We start from the raw sequence: 21447 nt of genomic DNA on the forward strand, positions 1-21447 counted from the left end.
AAATCTAGGAAATTTACTCAGCTTACTTATAAACTATTGTTACATATATATGTATATATACACACACATATACACGTACATATATGTACATATACACATGTTCATTTTAAAATAAAAAAGCCCTCTTAGAAAAAAAAACACTAATAGCCTTTATCAGATTATAAATTAACAGTTAACTCTTGAACAATATGAAGGTTAGGGACACCAATCCCCTGTGCAGTCAAAAATCTGTGTATAACTTTTGACTCCCCAAGAAACTTAACGACTGATAGCCTACTGTTGATTGGAAGCTGTACCAAAAACAAAAACAGTCGATTAACACTATTTTGTGTATGTATTATATAATGTATTCTTATAATAAAATAAGCTAGAGAAAAGAAAGTGTTATTTAGGAAATCATAAATAACATTTACAGTACTATCCTCTATTTATCAAAAAATACCCGTGTATATGTGGACCTGCACAGTTCAAACCTGTTGTTCAAGGGCCAGCTATAATTTAAGACTCATAAGTTAAATGAGTAAGTTAATAAAAACTGAGAAAAAGGGCAAAGAGTCATCATGGAAACAAGCTCCCTTTGTTCTCAACTACAGAAAAATCCACTTAATTCTCTTAATTCTATATATATATATAGTCTTGTATATACTGAAAATATACACTTAAAATTCTTCTAAAGTTATGTAAAATTCTTCTAAAGTTATGTAAGAATGTCTCGTTTTATACAAAAAGGCATAATTGACTCTGGAAGCACATTACTATTTTTTTAATAATCCATACCTGAAGAGAAACTATCTACAGGAATTCATTCCACTAGGTGTCAGGTATTAGAATCACACCAACACCACCCAAGAAAAAGCCAACAGCATTTACAGGAACAGCTCTGCATTTCAAAATCTACTAAATGGTGCCAACCACTATGGATTCACAGTGTTGTTATATTTTACCTTTATTTTTTTTACTGATAGTGACCCACTCCAAAGAAACATAGAATCCACTTCCTTTCATATCCAACTCCTCCTTCTCTATTCGAAGAAGTAAGGTTGTTACAGAATGTTCTTCAGCATTCAGCAGTGAGATACTGTGAATTATGATAAAAGGATTTCCAAGCTCTTCATTAAACATAATCTACCAAAAAAAAAAATAGGTTACATACACAAAAATGTATATATTACAAAAATGAAGGTAGCACAGAGAGAATGTACAGATAAAACAACTAATTTGGATACTATTTATTATAAGGAATAGAAAAATGAAAAAGCCTTTAAATAAAGGTTGCAAGTTCAAATAACATTCTTTGAAGAAAGAACTTTTTAAAAATGCCTATTTGTTTAATAGAAAAAGTGGTAAGTACTCTTGGCTTAAAAACAAGGAAAACAACAGGGCATCCAAGCAGCATCAAAAGGAGAAAGAGAACTAGAAGCAACCTCTAGAAAAGAATTATCAAGTGAAACAGTGCTCTATACAGAAGAGGACATGAGCAGGTTAATGTTGGCTCCTTTATCTCTTCTCCTATCTTGTACATGATTTATTTCTTCTTTGTTCCTCTTAGTTTCTGAATATTGTTGTTAATACACATGTGTGTGCATGTGTGCATGTATGGTTTTTTCCTATTTTTGTTCTGTTTTGTTCTTCTGTTTGTTTCTTGGAAGTGTAAAAAGGTCAGAGTCAAAGGAATTGGAGAGACACCACAGAAACTTTCTTCTTTTTCACAAATAAAACAGCCCCTTTACATTGAAAAGTTATAATTCAACAAACTCTATTTAAATGTAATACTGAAGTGTCTTCTTAAAAAGCAAATCTAAGTACCATACAGAGACACAAAATCTTAACAAATTCTTTTTTCTATCACAAACACATTATCTAAAGGACTTATATTTATTTCAGAGTAAAAAAAAAAAGAAGAGATATTTTAAGACGGTTCACTAAGCAAGATTTTTGAATAAATGAAAAAATAAATGGTTGAAGAAAATATCCAAATGACAAAAGTTAGCTTTAAAAAAACAAAAACAAAAACAGAAAAACCCTATCTATCTGGAATCCTACCCTATCTGCTCCTACTTGAAAGTCTTATAAAGAAAAGTATGACTTAATGTCAATTTCCCTTAGTGTTTGAGCACCTCTGCCAAAATTATTCAAATAGTAGACGTTTGGAATCCATTCTATGGTCTTCCACAAACAGAAAAGAGCAAGAACAGCAAAAAATATCTCAAATACTCAAAACTGAGATGATACACAGGTTTTAGTTGTTTGACAGAGTTTTGCTTTCATTTGGGGTACAACAGGAGACCAAAGAGAGGAAAGAAAGATAGTAAGTGTTGTCAGGTACAAGTAGCTAGTTTATTGGTTCCTTCTCTTCTTTCTCTCACGTGAGTGAAAGGGACTGGAATGAAACCAGGGAGTAGATGTCTAAACCTTTATAAATTGTTAGGCTGAAGTTTCCTGTCTCCGGAATAAGCCTAGCAACTCAAGTGTGGTACTGCTGATAATAGCACCCCCATCATATTAGAGGCAACACACTTGCAAAGCAGGCAGTCTTCCTGTCTCCCTTTCTCTTTCTACACTGCAGTCATCACCGTCCTTACTTGGCCTCCTTATGCCTCACTGTACCCCCCAACCACTCCCACCTTTAGCTTCCTCTCTGTTCCACCAACTTCCCCAAAGTCTTAAAATTCTCCTAAGTTGTTTCTCTTACAGTAACTAGTATACCACAGTATCCCTCCCACCTCAGTTAATGCCCAAGTCCCATCCCTGTCCCACTCCCCTTCTCCCCAAAACTATTATTAACTGCAAACATCTCTGGGTGCTAATCTCATTACGGCAGTGTACACTGAAGAGGGCATGAAGTAAATTTACATTTTTGATTTTAAAAATATTACTAAAGGCCTAATTTGCACCCAGGGGATGTACATAGCACAAACCAAATGATTTATAAATCCATATGAATTTCCTTCTGGCATAGCATGCGGTGTCATTTTTAAGCTGAAGGTGAGCTGGGTCAGTGTGTCTCTTCCTGCTCAAAACCAAAAGAATCCATAGCCTGATAATACATAAATTCTCATTCTCCTATCCATCACTCTCCAAACTCCTTCCAAATGTTTCAGGTAGTTATGCTATCCATGCGTCACATTGCCTCAGTTAATAAAATTTTAAAAATTTAAAAAAAGAGAAAAAAGTTATTACTGGAGGCCACAGAAGAAAAATGTCACAATGTCCAATGAATATTTAAACCTGTGACTACAAAGGCCTGCAAAGGCCTCCTACAAAAAGACTACTGTTGTTCTGGTTATTTACCGTGTTTTTTGTTTAGTTTTTTGCATTACTACAATTTGGTAGTATACCATTTAATATAACTTTGTAAGAAAGGCAAGCTATTTGGTTCTAAGGCCTTCTTGGTTTTTCTCAAATAATTAAAGCCTGATCTCTGTAGGCATTTGTTGGTCCGATAAAAATATTTTATAAGGGGCGCCTGGGTGGCACAGCGGTTAAGCGTCTGCCTTCGGCTCAGGGCGTGATCCCGGCGTTATGGGATCGAGCCCCACGTCAGGCTCCTCTGCTGTGAGCCTGCTTCTTCCTCTCCCACTCCCCCTGCTTGTGTTCCCTTTCTGCTGGCTGTCTCTATCTCTGTAGAATAAATAAATAAATAAATAAAATCTTTAAAAAAATAAAAAAAAAATATAAGATGTAAATATATCCAGTTCATATTTCTTTATCTACCCAAAACTAAAAGGCCACCTGCTGAGATTTAGACAACAGCAGTATCACAATATACTTATTAATATAACTCAGTGTCATTCTTTCCCACCTTCAAAAACTGTGGCTCTAGAAAAATTAATTCCTTATTTATTTTGATTAAAATCCTAATCTGTCCCTCAGATTTAAAAACGTTACACTGTTTTAAGAAAACTGAAATAAAAATAGCACCTTAGAGCTTGGCACACTATAACACTTATGTTATAGTGTATTCTTCCAAGTAGGGAATCCTCTGGTAAACTCAGTATTCGACCAACGGCAACTTACCAGACAGCTAGCAGAGTGTAGCCTCAGAAGTGTGCTGGGCCCATAAAGATACCAGCAAATATAACACGAGTATAGGAGAAAAGATATCCCAATGTAATTCCTGGCTAACTCTTCATCAAGAAGGAGACAATATCAGTACTTTAGTGTACTGCTTTACACACATATAAAGCGTTCAATAAACATTCGCTGAACAAATGAATGCAATTCTTGACAATTGCAGTAACCCCAGATCAAACCAGAAATGGTTAAGATACCAGCTTTGTAAAAGGTATATATTTTATAATTTAATTAAAAATTTCCATATTATAAAAATGAAGAGGTCACACATAAACCATGTCCAGAAAGAGTTATTTCAAAATCACTAAGGTCTAATTTATACATACTTTCCAGACATTGCTCAAGTCTAAAAAACAAAGAACAAAACCGCACCTCCCATTTTTCAGAAGCACTATTTCCACGTTCACCTGTACCAATCAGATATAATCGTCCAGTTCCATCTGACAAGGTAACCCAGGTAGAAGATGTGAAATGGATAGATGCACAAAGGCGATTGTCGTATGCTGTCAAATCTGTGGGAAGTCGAAACACTTCTCGTGGTTTTCCTAAAGCAGTGTCCTAAAAAGAAGCCAAACAAATGAATCTACCCTCTCCTTGATCCATATGCACACAGAGTAAATATCTGCAGTGTAGTGGTTACTCTCTCATTCACGAGAAGGTGCCTAATTCCCCTCCCTTTGGGTATGAGCTGTACAACTCACTTCTAACAAAATATGGCAGAAGTGACAGTTTGTGACTTCTCAAACTCGGTCATAGTTTCTATTACATCTTCTATTTTGCTCTTTCTTGAACTACACCTGGAAGACCCACATGGGGAGGACAGAAGGGCTCCTGAAAATAACCAACACCTTGTGAGCTAACTATCTGAAGGCCCTACTTGAGCCTTCAGATCACTGGGCTTTCAACCTCATGAGACACCTTGACACAGGAACCACCTTGCTAAGCCACTCTGATTTCTGACCCACAAAAACTGTGAGATGACAAATATTTATTGTTTCAAGTCACTAAGTGTTGAAGTAAGATATTACACAGCAAGAGATAACGAATACACTGTGGTTATCTGGTCTTCATTGTTTAGAGTTAATGATCAGTATTTTTAACTAACTGGAAATACTACATCATGTTCTAAATGTCTCTATAGACATCAGCCTGTGGTATGAAAACACTACACTTAGATATTAACAACTTAGGTTTCTGTTAGCACATTTTTATTGTATCTATATCCTTAAAATTTAAAGCTATAAGATGGATTGCATCATTCAAATGTTTTACAAGAAAATATATAGAAAGGTCTACATTTCAGGACATAAACATCTTATGTACCAGATGTACTCAATTCAATAATTTGTTGATGTTAAAATTTTAATTTTTAGTTAACAGATTTTCCTACAGGTCAAAAGTAATTCTTGATTCATGTATTTCATTCTCTGTTCCTAGAATTACTTAGATAAATGCATATATTAACAAAATTTAAGTAAACAAAAAGTCCTTACCAGCCACAAGTTTTTCAATGACCCACTGTCTCTTTCTAAAGCATCAAGTTTAGTTTTCTTTGAAATGGCACCTTTCCTTCTTTTTGTGTTCATATTTTACTGATTTACATAATACTGGTTAAATAATGAAAATACAATGACAAGCACACCTGGCATAAAGTTTTTAGAAGGACCATATCTGAGTGTTAGTGATGTAAAACTCAACTAGTGGAAACAGAATTGCTATCAGCATAGTACTGAGTAGCCTCCTAGCAGGAAACATTAAGCTTACTGTGGTGTGCAGTCAGTGTATTATATGAAGGAAAGAGAGAATATCAGTTATTCCAGTCACTCAGTTAAATGGAGGTCAATTAAGAGATATTTTACTGCAGGCTTATGTCTATGCAGGCGTTTAGAACATGATGTGGTATTTCCAATTAGTGAGAAATAAATGGGAGTGGTCAAAACAAATGCTACTGGGATACTAGAAATCTGGAAAAAAATTGTTCTTTCCCTCACAGCATACACAAAATTCCACATTCCAGATAGATTAATAATCTAAATATTTTAAAGAAAAAGTAGTATAACTTTGTTAGAAGATGAATCATGTTTTAATCTCAGGATGGAGAAAGTCTTCCTGTGAAAAATAAAAGGCATGTATGAGACAGGGAGAAAAATATTTGCCACAAAAATAACACAGGACCAGTATCTATGGCATATTAAAGAGCCTTAGCAACTGAACAAGAAATACAGGAATGTCCAAAATGTTTAAATGGGTAAAGATATGTATAGGAAAACTGTGGTTAAAAAAAATTAACCAGAAAAAAATTACCTAATACAAGCCCGATCGTGTAATAAATCCTTTCTAAAATCCTCTTACTGAACCACTATGTGGTTCCCCACAATGTGGATTCTCCTCTGCTGTAAAATGTAATAAATCCAACTTGTTCAACTATGGATGGGTACCTGGCATCTTTTCTGGAGAACACTGGTGGAGAAATGGTTAATTGTGAAATATCCATCCTTTGGAATACCAAATAACTGTTAAATATGCAAAAGTGGATTTATAATACTGACATAAGAAGATCTCCAAAATAATAACTGAAAAAAAAAAGATGCAGAATATATACAGTATGAATCCATATATGTTGGAACAACATGTTGTGATATGACAGCACAGAGTAAGGTATACAGACACATGCCGGGGGTCTCTTAACAGTGTTTACCACCAGAAAGGGAAAAAAGACCATAGTCCAATTGGCAGTCGGGGAGACTGAAGGTAAGGGGAAACTTTCTATTTTTGCTTCAAATACACTGCCCGACTTTTTTTTTTTTTTACAGTGAGCAATTTATGTGTAATGCACATAGTTTAAAAGATATTAATAGGATAAAATAAAATGGGACTTCTTCCTCAAAACAGTTGTTTCAAAGTAAAGGTTTCTAGTGGTCTCCCCCACCCACTACATGCCCTTCACTGCATCTAATCTAATGAACCACTTGTTAGGACAAATGCAGGGCTTAAACCTGTTAAATCACTATGCTTCATTTCATATACAGTTATGAAGGTTGTTTTAAGCTATTTTCTTTTAAATACAAGTTTACACACAACTGAGATTGCTGGAAGTCTAATTATCAGATAAATGATTTCGATATCCAACAGAATGACTAAGATATTCAAGTATATAAATGTAAAGCTAAAAATTAAATTAAAATACAAAACAAAACAGTGTATCTCTTACATAAGTTAAACGATAGTTTAAGTGAAAGCGACCTGAATGTTCCTAATTTTTGAAATCTAATTCTCAAAGGGTACATGTAATTTTAAATGGACTGTATGCAATAAAATATTTTCTTCTGTAAATCTTAAATTAGAGTATTAAATTATTTCTGAACAACCTCCACTGACAGTTTTACAAAGTGTCCTTATAATAATGTCTTATGATACTGGTATCTCTAATGTCTTTGTCTCACCCAATCATTTTCTTCTTCCAGACAAAAATAAAAGTTAATGTAACTATGCTAAAAGTTGTTGAAAATAATTCTGCAGTAACATTTCACAGCTGAATTGCAAAAGAATTAAAATTTCACTGATGAATGGAACATTTGCTGAATAACTACAATGTACAAGTAACAAATTAAGTAAGCGCTCTGAGTTTTTGCCATCTCATTTAACAATTACAAAATTCAACGAACTTGAAATCATTATGCACACTTTGAGAGATAAAGACCTCTATTCAGAAGATTAAATCATTTGCCTAGAACTCTGATGCTAAGAAAATGGCAGGGCTAAGATTTAAATTCTGATTGACTCCACTCTAAAAGTTGATGGTCTCTCCTGTATTGCACACTTTCTTGAGAAGAAACCACTACCCAAGTTTTTCTAAACAAATGATACCTCAGATCTCATTGCAATTTCTAGAATACTCCTTGCAAAAACAGTAAGAACAACACTGTGAATGTACTACCATATTCAGTTTTTCTTCAGACTAACACATTACATAAAATTTTTAATTACATTCCTGGGTCAACAAAATGTAATACAAAAATATAAAAACGTCAATATATTGTACTATAAGTGACATGGTAAATAATATATGAACTGCATTTATGAAAAATATCCCTAAATGGGAGTTCGTGGGCCTCTTGTCACAGGTACAAGAAGACAAGGTTTGAACTGACAAGGCATTTTTCTAATACATATATGTTTATAGAAAGCACTATCCAAGTTTAAAGAAAAATGGTCAAGAAAAATTAAGTAAGGATGCCATTTACTAATATTATTACACAGTGACATTTAAAATTTTGCCCTTTTAAAAGGAAGTGATCTTTTTCTGGAAAAACATTTTCATCATAAATAATTGTTAAGTTTATTTGAAAGAAAAGAAAACTTCCTTTTTCTTTTCTCTTTTTTTTTGCTAAAGCTTTAAGAAATGATGTTTTATTAAGTGGAATTTGAGCAATGTCTCTATAAAACATAAAACTTTTAATAATTCATTAAGAACACACAGTTCAAATAACTTACTCCTCCCCTTTATTTTTCTCTTTAACGAGGTAAATAACTGGCTCCCTATTAACAAATGCAACTACAGAAAATAAGGTGAGATTCAGGTCTCGAGATACTAGTTTGGAGACACTGGTAAGCACCTGAGCTAGACTAATAAGCAGTTACAGAGTGTTACTCACTCCAAGACACAGCCTCACAAATGTGGGCTTCACATGGAATCTAGTAACTCTCCTCTGATCTTTAAGTGTAATTCAAAGAGGCACCACAAGATGACACACTTCTTTAGGAGAAACAAACTAGTTTTTCAGGTAAATGGAAAAAAAAGTTATAACAGAATTAATTTCCTAAATATTAAGAAACAAAACATGTAACTTTAAAAGAAGGCCTAATAGGGGCGCCTGGGTGGCAAAGTCGTTAAGCATCTGCCTTCAGCTCAGGGCATGATCCCAGCGTTCTGGGATCGAGCCCCACATCAGGCTCCTCTGCTAAGCCTGCTTCTTCCTCTCCCACTCCCCCTGCTTGTGTTCCCTTTCTCGCTGGCTGTCTGTCAAATAAATAAATAAAATTTTAAAAAAAATAAATAAACAATAAAAATAAAAAGCCCTAATACCCTAATAAAATGACAACATAAGAATTAAGTTTTAAAAACACATTTTTTTGTGCTTTCCTAAGGCATTTTCTACTTCCTAAAAGCACTTCCTCCTAATTGACATTTCTCTAAAATCAAGCATCGTAAACAGACAAAATAAACTGACTTGGAAGTATAATGCCTCTATAAACCCGTGTGTTGAACTGCTGCCATCTGCTGGCTCCTGACAAAATCTCAAGGTCAGACACAATGTGCACATTTCCTTTCCTGGGCCCTACAGCCTTCTCTTTGACCACAATAGTGTTTAGCACAGATTTAACAGGGTGGGGGGTATCTGTAAACCAAAAACAGCAAAAGAACCTCTCTGAGATTTGTGCATGTATGCGTTTGACTGAGAGAGAAAAAAAAAAAAAGGAAAGAAAAAAAATCAGACAATAAAATGGGTATCAGAATAACTTTTCTGCTTTAAAAAAGCCAGTGTGTAACCAGTGGCCAACACTCTCCACCTGCCCCCAACACAGAAGTTCAAAAGAAACAGGTCAGTTTCTTTTGCTGCTGATCAGAAAAATAGTAAGAAAGAAATGTGGTATTCCTCTCTGCATCAGAGGTGCACAGTTTCTCAAAACTTGGTTACTGGACCACAAGCAAAATCATATGAGGTCCTTGATAAAACACAGATTCCCAGACCATGATCGACCCTGACATACCGAATCCCAATCTTTAAGAATGATAACCTGAAATTAGCTTTAATCAATTACTCCAAGTGATTCTGATGTGCAAGACATTTTGAAAACCAAAGGCAAAACTGAATTAAAGCAGAAAACAAACTAAAATAACACCAGACATAGTTCTTTAAAAATAATAAAAATACCCTTCTAAAGTTTGATTAAGGAAAAAGAGAAAAAAGAGAAAGATAATCTTAAGAGCATAAAACATGCAAATTTACAGCAACAAATCTGAAGAGAATAAGAAGAAATGAACAATTTTCCCTAGCAAAAAAGTATATTATAAAATGACCAAAAAAACGGAGTTTGACTAAACCAATTACCATAGAATCAACTGGATAATTAGAAGAATATTACTGAAAAGGACAGAAGAATATATAATAAGATAGGTCCAAAGAGAATCTTTAGTTAACATATAAGGAAAGGGTCATTGTAGTCTGAAACTGTTCCAGTTCCAGAAAGCTCTCCAATTCCTTTAAGGACATGAGCAAAACTTTAATGAAAATCTGACAGATACCACCAAAAACAAAATTAAAGAAACTAATTTGTGAAAATAAATACAAATACACAATACATATACAAAATATGTGTTAATCAACTTTATGTTATCAGTAAGGCTTCTGGTCAACAGTAAGCTATTAGTCAAGTTTTGGGGAATCTAAAGTTGTACTTTTCTACTGCAAATTTTTGATTGTGCAATGGAGGAGAGGTTTAGCGCTCTGATTCCCAGTACTGTTCAAGGGTCCACTGTTGTTCATACTCTGCTTTGACTCAATAAACTAAAAGAAATTTTATTTTGTATGCTGCAGCATTCCCAGGCCTACAACAATGTGTAACATATAGTAGGTATTCAATAAATATTTTGAAGGTTAAGTGAATAATAATGAGCCCACAGAAAGATAACTAGCTCACAGAAGCACAGAGAATAGGTCAGAAAAAGGGATCAAAAACATTAGTCTTTGCTCTGATTCCATGTCAAATAAGTTATCTTAATAAAATTACAGTATTTGACTTCCTGTGAAAACTTTCCAATGGGAGAAGAAAACTATATGGACCAGTCCACACTGCTTACACTGCTTATAGTATTTCAAATGCTATCATTAAACTTTCATTCCACATTTTCAATCAATCTTGTGATTTAAATTGGTATTAGTATTCCAAATCATGATTACCAAAAGTGAACTGATAAAGCCAAGCTTCTGGCCCAAAACTGTGACCCTATCCACACCTGTCTCCCGACCAAGCATAATTACTACTAAAATGAATCAAAGAATCAATCTTTCTTTTTAACATTTCTCTTTGCTTAACACAGAATAACATGATTGATCCTCCCTACCTTCAAAACCTGCCATCCTCCTCTCTAACCATAGCCTGTATACTATTTAGGTCCTTCCATACATGCTCTGTGTTTCAGCAAATGAGTCTAGAGTTAACCTGTAGTACACACATGCCTATGGAAGTTTGCTGAATGTGCCTCTTAAGTCATGTGCAGACATAGCTGCCTCAATTTGCATGGCAAACTAACTGATCTTTCAAAACTCTTAAGGTGACATCTCTTCTGAAACTTCTCTGAACACTTCGTCTTTCAACATTTATTATTTCCTTCCCCATACTATGTCTGCATCTTATCCCTACTTCCACTGTTACATGTTACCAATTTATTTGTATATGTGGCTACAAAGCACATAATAGCATTCAATAAACATTTGCTGAAGAGAAAGAAATATTTATTATTCACTAAAATCATTTATCTCAATAAACCAAAGACTCAGACCTGAGCCTGAAGAAGAAATAATAAGAGAAAGATCCTATCAAGAAAGCAAAGCTGTGGTGCTTGGGTAGCTCAGTCGGTTAAGTGGCCGGCTCTTGGTTTCCACTCAGGTTATGATCTCAGGGTCCTGTAATCAGGCCCTGTATAGGGCTCTGTGCTCAGCAAGGAGTTGGCTTGAGGATTCTCTCTCTCCCTCTACACGCCCCCCCACCACGGGCTTGCTCTCTTTCAAATAAATAAATCTAAAAAAAAAAGAGAGAGAGAGAGAATGCGAAAAAGGATGCAAACCCAACTCCAAAGGATAAGAACAAGCTTTAAACAGCTGTTATTATTTCAGCAAACATACTGACCAAGCCTTCTGCTGGGTGGCAGGATTATAGAAATATAAGAAAAACCCAGGGCCTAGACCAAGGTTTGGCAAACTACAGTCAATGACCTAAATCTGGGCAAGGTCATTTTTAAAAATAAAGTTTTATTGGAATGCAGTCACACTCATTCATTTACATATTGTCTAATGCTGCTCTCATACTACTACCACAAAACCAAGCAGTTGTGACATAAGACTGTCTAGACTACAAACCCTAAAATCTTAATTATCTGGCCCTGTGCAGAAAACGTCTGCCAACCCCTGGCCTAGAAGGAATTCAAAGTCCACACAGATCTGAGAGCCAATGGTTTGAATATTCCCAGAGGAGCAAAAGGAGGATGTCAGGGAAAGTTTAACAGATGAGATGGTTTGCTGGGACTTAAGTAAAGATTGGGAAGCAACCTGACACAGAACTAAGAAAGAATGTTCCAGGTAGAGTTAATCACACAGGAAATGGGCTGAGGGCAACAGGATACAGAGCATTTCTCAGGAACTGCAAGAGTCTGGTATTGCTAGGGTATAGTGGACAAAATGGTAAAACACAAGGTTGGACAGAAGGGCACCATAAGCTGCATATATGAAGATGAAGAGTTTGTATTTTATTTTATTTATTTTTTTAAAGATTTTATTTATTTATTCGACAGAGATAGAGACAGCCAGCGAGAGAGGGAACACAAGCAGGGAGTGGGAGAGGAAGAAGCAGGCTCATAGCGGAGGAGCCTGATGTGGGGCTCGATCCCATAACGCCGGGGATCACGCCCTGAGCCGAAGGCAGACGCTTAACCGCTGTGCCACCCAGGCGCCCCAAGAGTTTGTATTTTAAAAATATATATCACTGGGCACCTGGGTGGCTCAGGTGGTTAGGTGTCCGACTCTTGGTTTCAGCTCAGGTCATGGTCTCAAGGTTGTGAGATCAAGCCCCAGCGCACCCTCTCTCTAAAATAAATAAATAAATAAAATCTTTAAAATATATACACACACACACATATATATGTATGTGTATATATCACTTTGTGCTTACACTTGCCAAAAAATCAAAATCAGACACATAGAAATAACAAACCACTTCTAGAAGGATCCACAGGAAACTAAAAGAATTTATAAGAAAATATAAATAAGTGGGAAAATATTCCATTCTCGTGGACTGGAAGAATCAATATTGTTAAAATGTCCATACCACCCAAAGCAATCTACAGATTCAATGCAATCCCTATTAAAACTCCAATGGAATTTTTCACAGAAATACTACAATCCTCAAATTTTTATGGAATGACAAAAGACTGCAAAAAGCTAAAACAATCTTGAGAAAGAACAACAAAGCTGGAGGCATAATGATCCCTGATTTCAAACTACTTTACAAAACTGTGGTTATCGAAACAGTATGGAATTGAAGACAATGGAACAAAATAGAGTCCAGAAATAAAATCACACACATATGATCAACTGATTTACAACAAAGGAGCCAAGAATATACAATAGGGGAAAGGACAGTCTCTTCGATAAATGGTGTTGGGAAAACCAGAGAGTCATATGCAAAAGAGTGAAACTGGACTATCTTATACCATACACAAAAATAAACTCAAAATGGATTATAGACTTAAATGTAAGACCTGAAGCCATAAAACTCCCAAAAGAAAATATAGGTGGTAAACTCAACATTGGTCTTAGCGATGATTTTTGGAATCTGACATCAAAAGCAAAGGCAATAAAAAGAAAAATAAACAAGGAGAACTACATCAAACTAAAAAAGCTTCTGCAGAGCAAGTGATCAACAAAATGAAAAGTCAACCTAGGGAATGAGAAAAAAATATTTGCAAATCATATACCTAATAAGGTATCCAAAATATATAAAGAACTTATATAATAACAACCTCCCCAAAACCCCAACAAACAATCTGATTAAAAAATGGACAGAGGGGGCGCCTGGGTGGCTCAGTCATTAAGTGTCTGCCTTCGGCCCAGGGCATGATCCCAGAGTCCTGGGATCGAGTCTCACATCAGGCTCCTCTGCTGGGAGCCTGCTTCTTCCTCTCCCACTCTCCCTGCTTGTGTTCCTTCTCTCACTGGCTGCATCTCTCTCTGTCAAATAAATAAATAAAATCTTTAAAAAAAAAATGGACAGAGGATCTGAACAGACATTTTTCCCAAAAAGATATACAGTTGGCCAAAAGATATATGAAAAGATGCTCAATCATTAATCTTCAGGGAATGCAAATCAAAATCACAATGAGATTACCACCTCACACCTGTTAGAATGGCTATTACCAAAAAAACAAGAAATGACAAGTGTTGGAGAGGATGTGGAGAAAAGGAAATCCTTGTGCACTGTTGGTGGGAACGTAAACTGGTGCAGCCACTATGGAAAACAGTATGGAGGTTCCTCAAAAAATTAAAAATAGAACTACCATATGACCCAGTGATTCCTCTTCTGGGTATTTATCCAAAGAAAATAAAAACACTAACTCGAAAAAATATATGTATCCCTATGTTCACTGCAGTATTATTTACAATAGCCAAAACAGTAAAACAAAAAAACACCTAAGTGTCCATCAATATACGAATGGATAAAGAAAATGTTTTTCATATATATAGAATATTTCATTTAGCCATAAAAAGGAATGAAATCCTGCCATTTGCAACAACATGGATGCACTTTGAGGGCATTATGCTAAGTGAAATAAGTCAGAGAAAGACAAATACCATATGATCTCACTTATATGTGGAATCCTAAAAAAAATCAGATTGATGATTCTGTTGATGCAATGTAGAACTGTGCTAGAAGGAGCAGGGAGTAATCAAGAAGCTATTATTCTACTGACTGCTTAAAGCAAATACACTAATAATCTATCGTGGAGTAAAATAATATTAGAGGAAGACTATAAGTTAAGGATGAATACTATAAACTCTACATTAACCATTTAAAAAATAATAACACAAACGGGTTTAGATAAAAGCCAAAAGAGAAAATTAAATGGAATTTTAAGAAAATTTGCTTAATCCCCAAACAGGTAGGAACAGAGATAAAGAAACAAAGAACAGATGGGACAAACTGAAAAGATAGCAAAATGGTAACATAAACCCAATCATATCAGTAATTACATTAAATATAAATGTACTAAGCCCTTCAATTAAAGGACAGATTGTCATGCTAGATACAAAACAAGACCCAACTACATGCTCTTTACAAGAGACGTACTTTAAAAATAACAACACTGTCATGTCAGGATGGCTGAGTGGTCTAAGGCATCAGACTGTAAACAACACCACTGATAAACTGAAAGAAAAAGGATAGAAAAAGATGAATATCACTAATAAAAAAAAGCCAGCACAACTGTATTATTATCAGATTTCAAGACAAAAATCATTCCCAGAGTCTAGAGATAAAGAGGGGGGGTGCCCGGGAGGCACAGCGGTTAAGCATCTGCCTTCGGCTCAGGGCGTGATCCCGGCATTATGGGATCGAGCCCCACGTCAGGCTCCTCTGCTATGAGCCTGCTTCTTCCTCTCCCACTCCCCCTGCTTGTGTTCCCTCTCTCGCTGGCTGTCTCTATCTCTGTCGAATAAATAAATTAAAAAAAAAATAGAGATAAAGAGGGGCATTTCACAATGCTAAAAGGACAAATCCATAGCAGACAAAATGTTTGTGCTCCAATTAACACAGTTAAAAATACAAAAAGCAAAAATTAAAAGGAAAAACAGACAAATCCACCGTCATAGTCAGGGTTAACACTTCACACTAGAAAAAGCAAACATGAACAGTTAGGTCAATACTGATCTATAAAACACATTAGAGTAGTTGCTCACTGGTGGGAGTGGAGGGGAATATAACTTAAGTGTAACAGGAACAAAGGAAAAAATTAAAACTATATTAAACAGAATAGAGCCTTGTATAGATTAATGATAGGAAAGATTCCATATATTAAAGATATGTGTACCTCAATTCCCTGGGCATTAAATTAAAAGTGAAAATTAAGAATCAAATTTATTGGAAAATCCTAATATTACAGATATTTTTCTTACCAGCATCACTGTTAAATTCATAACTCTTCCAAGGTTATCAATGTAGTAGACACTGTCTTGATACCATGAATCACAGTGTAGGTAATTATACATTCCAAAAGCATGCATGTGTTCCAATGTATATTGATCATCTCGAAGTCTTACTTCTGCCACAGCTGAAATATAAGAAAAATAAACATAAATATCACAGATTTTGTCTCAGGTTATTTCTATCCTCAGAATGCTTACAAGGTGAAGAAATCACAGAATGCTAATTACAAAGGACTTTGGGACAAATTCACTCTATTATTCATTCTAAAATAATTTCTAGGCACTGTGTATAGAGGATAAACAGTAAGTAAAACTGAATGATGCCCTGACAGTAGCATTGAGAGAGACAGGGCTTTTCATGTCACTACCTTCTTTTCTTTTGGGCACCTCTTCCTTGTAATTATGAATAAGAAGAACAGGAAAATCCTAAAATTGAAGATCTCCTGTCTTTTGCGCAAATAGTAAGTCTATTTTATAGAGAATTTTTATAGTTTTTAAAATGCTTTTACCTCTATTATATCTCATTCCTTTTTTAACACATTAAGAAATAAAGAGAATGTTTTTATTATTTCATTATACAATTAAGGAAATAAATTAATTATAAATGGTGATTTCTCCAATGTTTTATCACATCTTTCCCAAGGCTATAGAACAAAATAGTCTACCTGGAAGAGAAAGAAGATTTCCTAATTAAAGAGCAGTGTTTTCCACTAGGGCACTAGCGATTTCCGTATTTTATTTTTACTTTTTTCCACGTTTATTATGATGTAATCGGCATATAACATTGTACAAGTTTAAGGTGTACAACATAATGACTTGATATATGAATACACTGTGAAATGATTACCACAGTAAGTTGCTGAACACATCCACCACCTCACATGGTTTTTTTTTTTTTGTGATGAGAACTTTTAAGATCTACTCTCTTAGCTACTTCCATAATTTTTTTAAAAAGATTTTATTTATTTATTTGACAGAGAGAGAGAGCACGAGCACACACACAAGTAGGCAGAGCAGCAGGCAAAGGGAGAGGGAGAAGCAGGCTCCCTTCAGAGCAGAGCACCCAATTTGGGGCTCAATCCCAAGACCCTGGGATCATGACCTGAGCCAAACGCAGACACTTAACTGAATGAGCCACTTAGGTGCACCTAATTCCATAATTTTAATCTATTAAATGTGATCTCTGCTTCCCCCCTTTCTTCCCTCATACACAGATAGGAACCCTTATAGCTCAGGGCTGCCCATGACTTAGAATTCATTTCTGTTCTGACAGGAAATATGTAAGTAAACAATGCTGGGCCAATACCTTACCTTAATATAAAACTCAACTTACTGTAAATAAAAAATTAAAAAATAAAAACAACAAAAAACTCAACTTACCGTATTCTAATTGCCATTAATTTTTTTTCCCCATAATGTTCATTGGTTCCTACTTCTACTATCTGCCTTGAGTCCTGGCTGACTTATATTCATTCACTGATTTATTCAGCAATATGTTAATAGGCACCATTGATACAATGATGAGCAAAAAGCACAGAATTTACCTTCTTAGCACTTATGATTCAGTGAGGAAATGGACATTAGTCAAATAATCACATAACTAAATATATAATGAAATTGTAATAAATGTTGGGGAAAAAAATTACCGGGTACCATGAGAACAAATAACACTGGGCACTGATCTATATGGAGTAGGAGAACTGATGAAAGCTTTCAGAAATCTGAGCCAAGCTAGAAAGGATAAAGGTAAGGAATGAAGAAATTTACCTCCCCCACCGCGCGCGCGCGCGCGCACGCACACACACAGAGACTGAAGGAAAAGCAGGCAAAGTAGGAGGAAAAACTTGTGCTCAAAGAACCAAAAGAAGGCCAAACTGGCTGAAATACAAAGCACTGTGGAGATCTGTACAAGAAAAGGCTACAGACAAACAAAGCTAGAGAAGTGGGCAGGAGCTGGATCATGAGAGGCCCTGTCTTTATCAATAAAGTTAATGTAATTCATTTACGTTTTTAAGCAGGGCAGTAAATTCAGATTTGAGTTTATAAAAGAGTACTTATAACTACAATATGTAAAACAGACCGAAGCAAAGGAAGGTAAAATCCAGTGTAAATATTAATAAAAGGAAACTTCACTAAAAACACAGTGGAGAGGCTAGCAGGGGGGACCCTACCATTCAACATCAATTACAGGAAGTACTGTTAATTATAGACCCCAACAGAAGAATATTCAATAGGAAAGAATCATCAATTACAGGCCCCAACAGGGAAAAAATGTATACAGCATCTCCTACAAGAAATGGCACCACTCCTGCAACTCAGTTAATGAGAAATCAACATTACCCTGTACTCTTGTTTTTCAGTGGACTTTCATTCAAACCAACCCCTCCCAATTTCCTCCTCCTTCTCCATAAAATGGTTTGCCTATGGTTTTGCTGTAGCTCGCATGTCCCGAATTGCAATTCTTTAATATTCCCAAATAAATCCACTGTTGATAAAATAACTTGGCTGTTTTATTTTTATGGTTAACACCAGGAAGATCCATTAGAAATCTATTGCAGTCATCTTGGTAAAGGATGACTGACTGAAGTTTGGAGGCATCTCAGGGGTAAAATTATAACGTTATTATGGATCTGATGAAGGCTGAGGAAACTGCTATTTATAATTCAAGGAAGTATAGAACACTTAGAAATACATATTCCCCTGATTAGGAGGGAAACAATCAATTCTTGGTTTTCTAGCACCACAGTGTGGATAAAACTTGATACTGCAAGAAATATGCATGGTAACATAATGGCCCAAAGTAATAATACTAGAGAATGATATGACAAATACATTTTCTTCATATTTGTGCCAAAGACCCTGAGCAATCCCAAACAAGCCGGAGACTTCTTTGCCCTCTGCCTTATTATAATATCTCATCTGTGAATATAAGGTTCTGGAAAACCATTATTAGGTGACTATAATATAGTCTAAGTCTTCTGTTACTGCATTTGGACAAGATAATTTACTAAGTTATTAGGACACAGAAATGAGCATAGTGTATATTACATACTTAATTTGTAAAAGCTTGTTAGTGTATAGAAAAAGCTGTATCTCTGGCCTCAAATGAGAAAGGAAAAGTTATCATTGCATTTTTCATGTCAACCATCTTGAGTTTATAAAAGGAGAGGCAGAACAACTCAAAGGAAAAAGCAGTGTTCACAATGTAACAAACTTAATCACTGGCAGCGCTCTTTCCTAGAGCCTCCTAAGAAAGGAGGCGGACAGCAAGGAGTCTCAAATCTCTGCTGGGATCTTGGAAATGGCGGAGAAGGGGAACCTCTTTAACAGAAGGCTAAGAGGCCAGAGAAGTAAATATTTTATTATTTAATATTATCTTGCACTGGAAATAAAAGAGCTTTGCTAAAAAATCCTTCTCTTTTAGTCTTTTAAAAAGAACTTAGGGATCGAACAAGAAGGAAATCTCCCTTAATCTTACCTAGATTTCTCATAAGACATGTATGAAACCTCAAAAATCTATAGTTTCTCATTCACAAATTATTTATTGAATGTCTACTACATGTATTATGCTTGGCACGGGACATACACTCGTAAATATAAAACAGACATTATCCTTGTAATGGCGTTAATAATGGTCACAATTACTGCTTCTTGTCCTTTCAAAATATACTGTTATGTTGAACCACATGAAATTGCCAATATTCAACTCTTTTGACACCAGTTAAATATCACTCATTCAAATACCTATATAAGCAGAGCACAGTAGCTGAAAAAAGCAGGGGTAGAAACATTAACATGTTAACTTACAAAGGCCACTTCTTAGACCATTTATCTTCTAATCATACCCAATGAATTAACTCTTTGTGCCTAGTCACTGAGTTTGCTATTTGTGTATAAAGATGTAAAAAAAGTAATAGTACAGTAGCCCCCACCCTCCTTATCTGCAAGGGATATGTCCTAAGATCCTTAGATCTGCAAGCATCAGATACTTGAAACCACAGATAATACTAAGCCCTATATATACTTATTTTCTTATACGTGCATATATACATACATACCAATAATAAAGTTAAATTTAGAAATTAGGCCTAGTAAAAAATTAACAATAACTAATAATAAAATAGAACAATTATAGCAATGCCCTGTCATACAAGTTACACAAATGTGGTCTCTCTCTCTCTCTCTCTCTCAAATATTGTACTCACCCTTCTTCTGGTGATGATGTGAGAGGATAAAATGGCTATGTGATGAGATGAAGTGACGGAATGACGTAGGCATTTGGACGTAGTGTCAGACTACTACTGATCTTCTGTCAGTAATACATCAGGAGGAAGATCATCTGCCTCTGCACCGCAGTTGACAGGGGTAACCGAAACTGCACACAGCGAAACTAAAACTGTGGATAAGGTGTAACTACTGTACAAGTCCATGTTATGAGTTCTGAAGTAAGAATTATGGAACATAACAGAACTAGAATTTGGAGCACTGCTCCCACTAACCCATTTTATATAATGCTTCTGCACAAATTAATACAGCCATCTACCTCTCTTCCCATATTTTCTACCCTAAGAGCACATATGAATTTTACAGTAAGCTCTACATAAATCCATTGGTTACACAGATCTTTACTCTGACTATAGCCTAAATCTTCACCAGCTTTTACTTTCCCCCCCCGAAGGAAAGACCCCAGAGACCACATTGATTAGAAAAAACATGAGCTTTAGAGTCAGCTTTGCCACTGTCAAGAAGTTTTTTAAGTTACTAGCCTTTCAACCCTATCTCATCTGTAACGAAAATTAATAATACCTATCCTATAAAATTATTGACAAGCTTAACCTTAAACCATTTGCTATATGACACATAAGAAGAAAAACAAGTGTCGATTTCCCTGTTTCTCTTCCCTTGTCCAAGGTTAATTCTCACACAGTTGTTTATTATTCCATTCTCTTCTACCTCTTCTAGAATAAGAGGGAAGTGTTGGGCATTCACACAAGCCTGGGAACTATGACTGTTCCCAACAGGTAGAATGGAGAAAACACCTAATTCATGGGATAATGGGTAGAGTACACAGAAAACTTTTGTCTCAGTCGTGAGGAATATTAGCCTTAAACTGAGCAGTGCTCCAGACCAGCCTAAGAAATCATAAAACACTAAATGAAATTAATCTGTTTCCAGTAACTCAACTGTATCCCAGAATAAAGCTGACGAAGTTTATAAGAATACAAATCTATCCTTCACCCAACAACGTAAATTTCACAATTTCTAGCATCCAGTCAAATATTACTAGGCATGCAAAGAGGAGAAAAAAACATACCCATAATGGAGAGAATAATCAATCAATAGCTCAACATAACTGACATAGAAGTTATAATTAGCAGAACAGAACACTGAAAGT

At 35.4% G+C, this 21447-nt stretch overlaps 1 protein-coding gene across 5 annotated transcripts in view; it reads right to left on the reverse strand.

Moving 5' to 3' along the window:
• Window positions 1-21447, reverse strand: part of NUDCD1 (NudC domain containing 1) — a 70964-nt gene that overhangs the window by 42756 nt on the left and 6761 nt on the right. For 2 of the 5 annotated variants that reach the window (XM_019799134.2, XM_034668483.1), the window contains exons 2-5: window positions 20258-20427; window positions 16023-16177; window positions 4447-4632; window positions 945-1125 (exon numbers count right to left, since the gene is read on the reverse strand). In XM_019799134.2, the coding sequence (XP_019654693.1) occupies window positions 945-1125; window positions 4447-4632; window positions 16023-16177; window positions 20258-20330 (595 nt within the window). In that variant the 5' untranslated portion in view covers window positions 20331-20427. Of the gene's footprint in view, window positions 1-944; window positions 1126-4446; window positions 4633-16022; window positions 16178-20257; window positions 20449-21447 lie in introns of all 5 variants that reach the window. The other 3 variants (XM_034668482.1, XM_002918705.4, XM_019799135.2) reach the window with 3 other exon arrangements.

Source organism: Ailuropoda melanoleuca, chromosome 9, assembly GCF_002007445.2.
Source record: "Ailuropoda melanoleuca isolate Jingjing chromosome 9, ASM200744v2, whole genome shotgun sequence".
Lineage (NCBI taxonomy): Eukaryota > Metazoa > Chordata > Mammalia > Carnivora > Ursidae > Ailuropoda > Ailuropoda melanoleuca.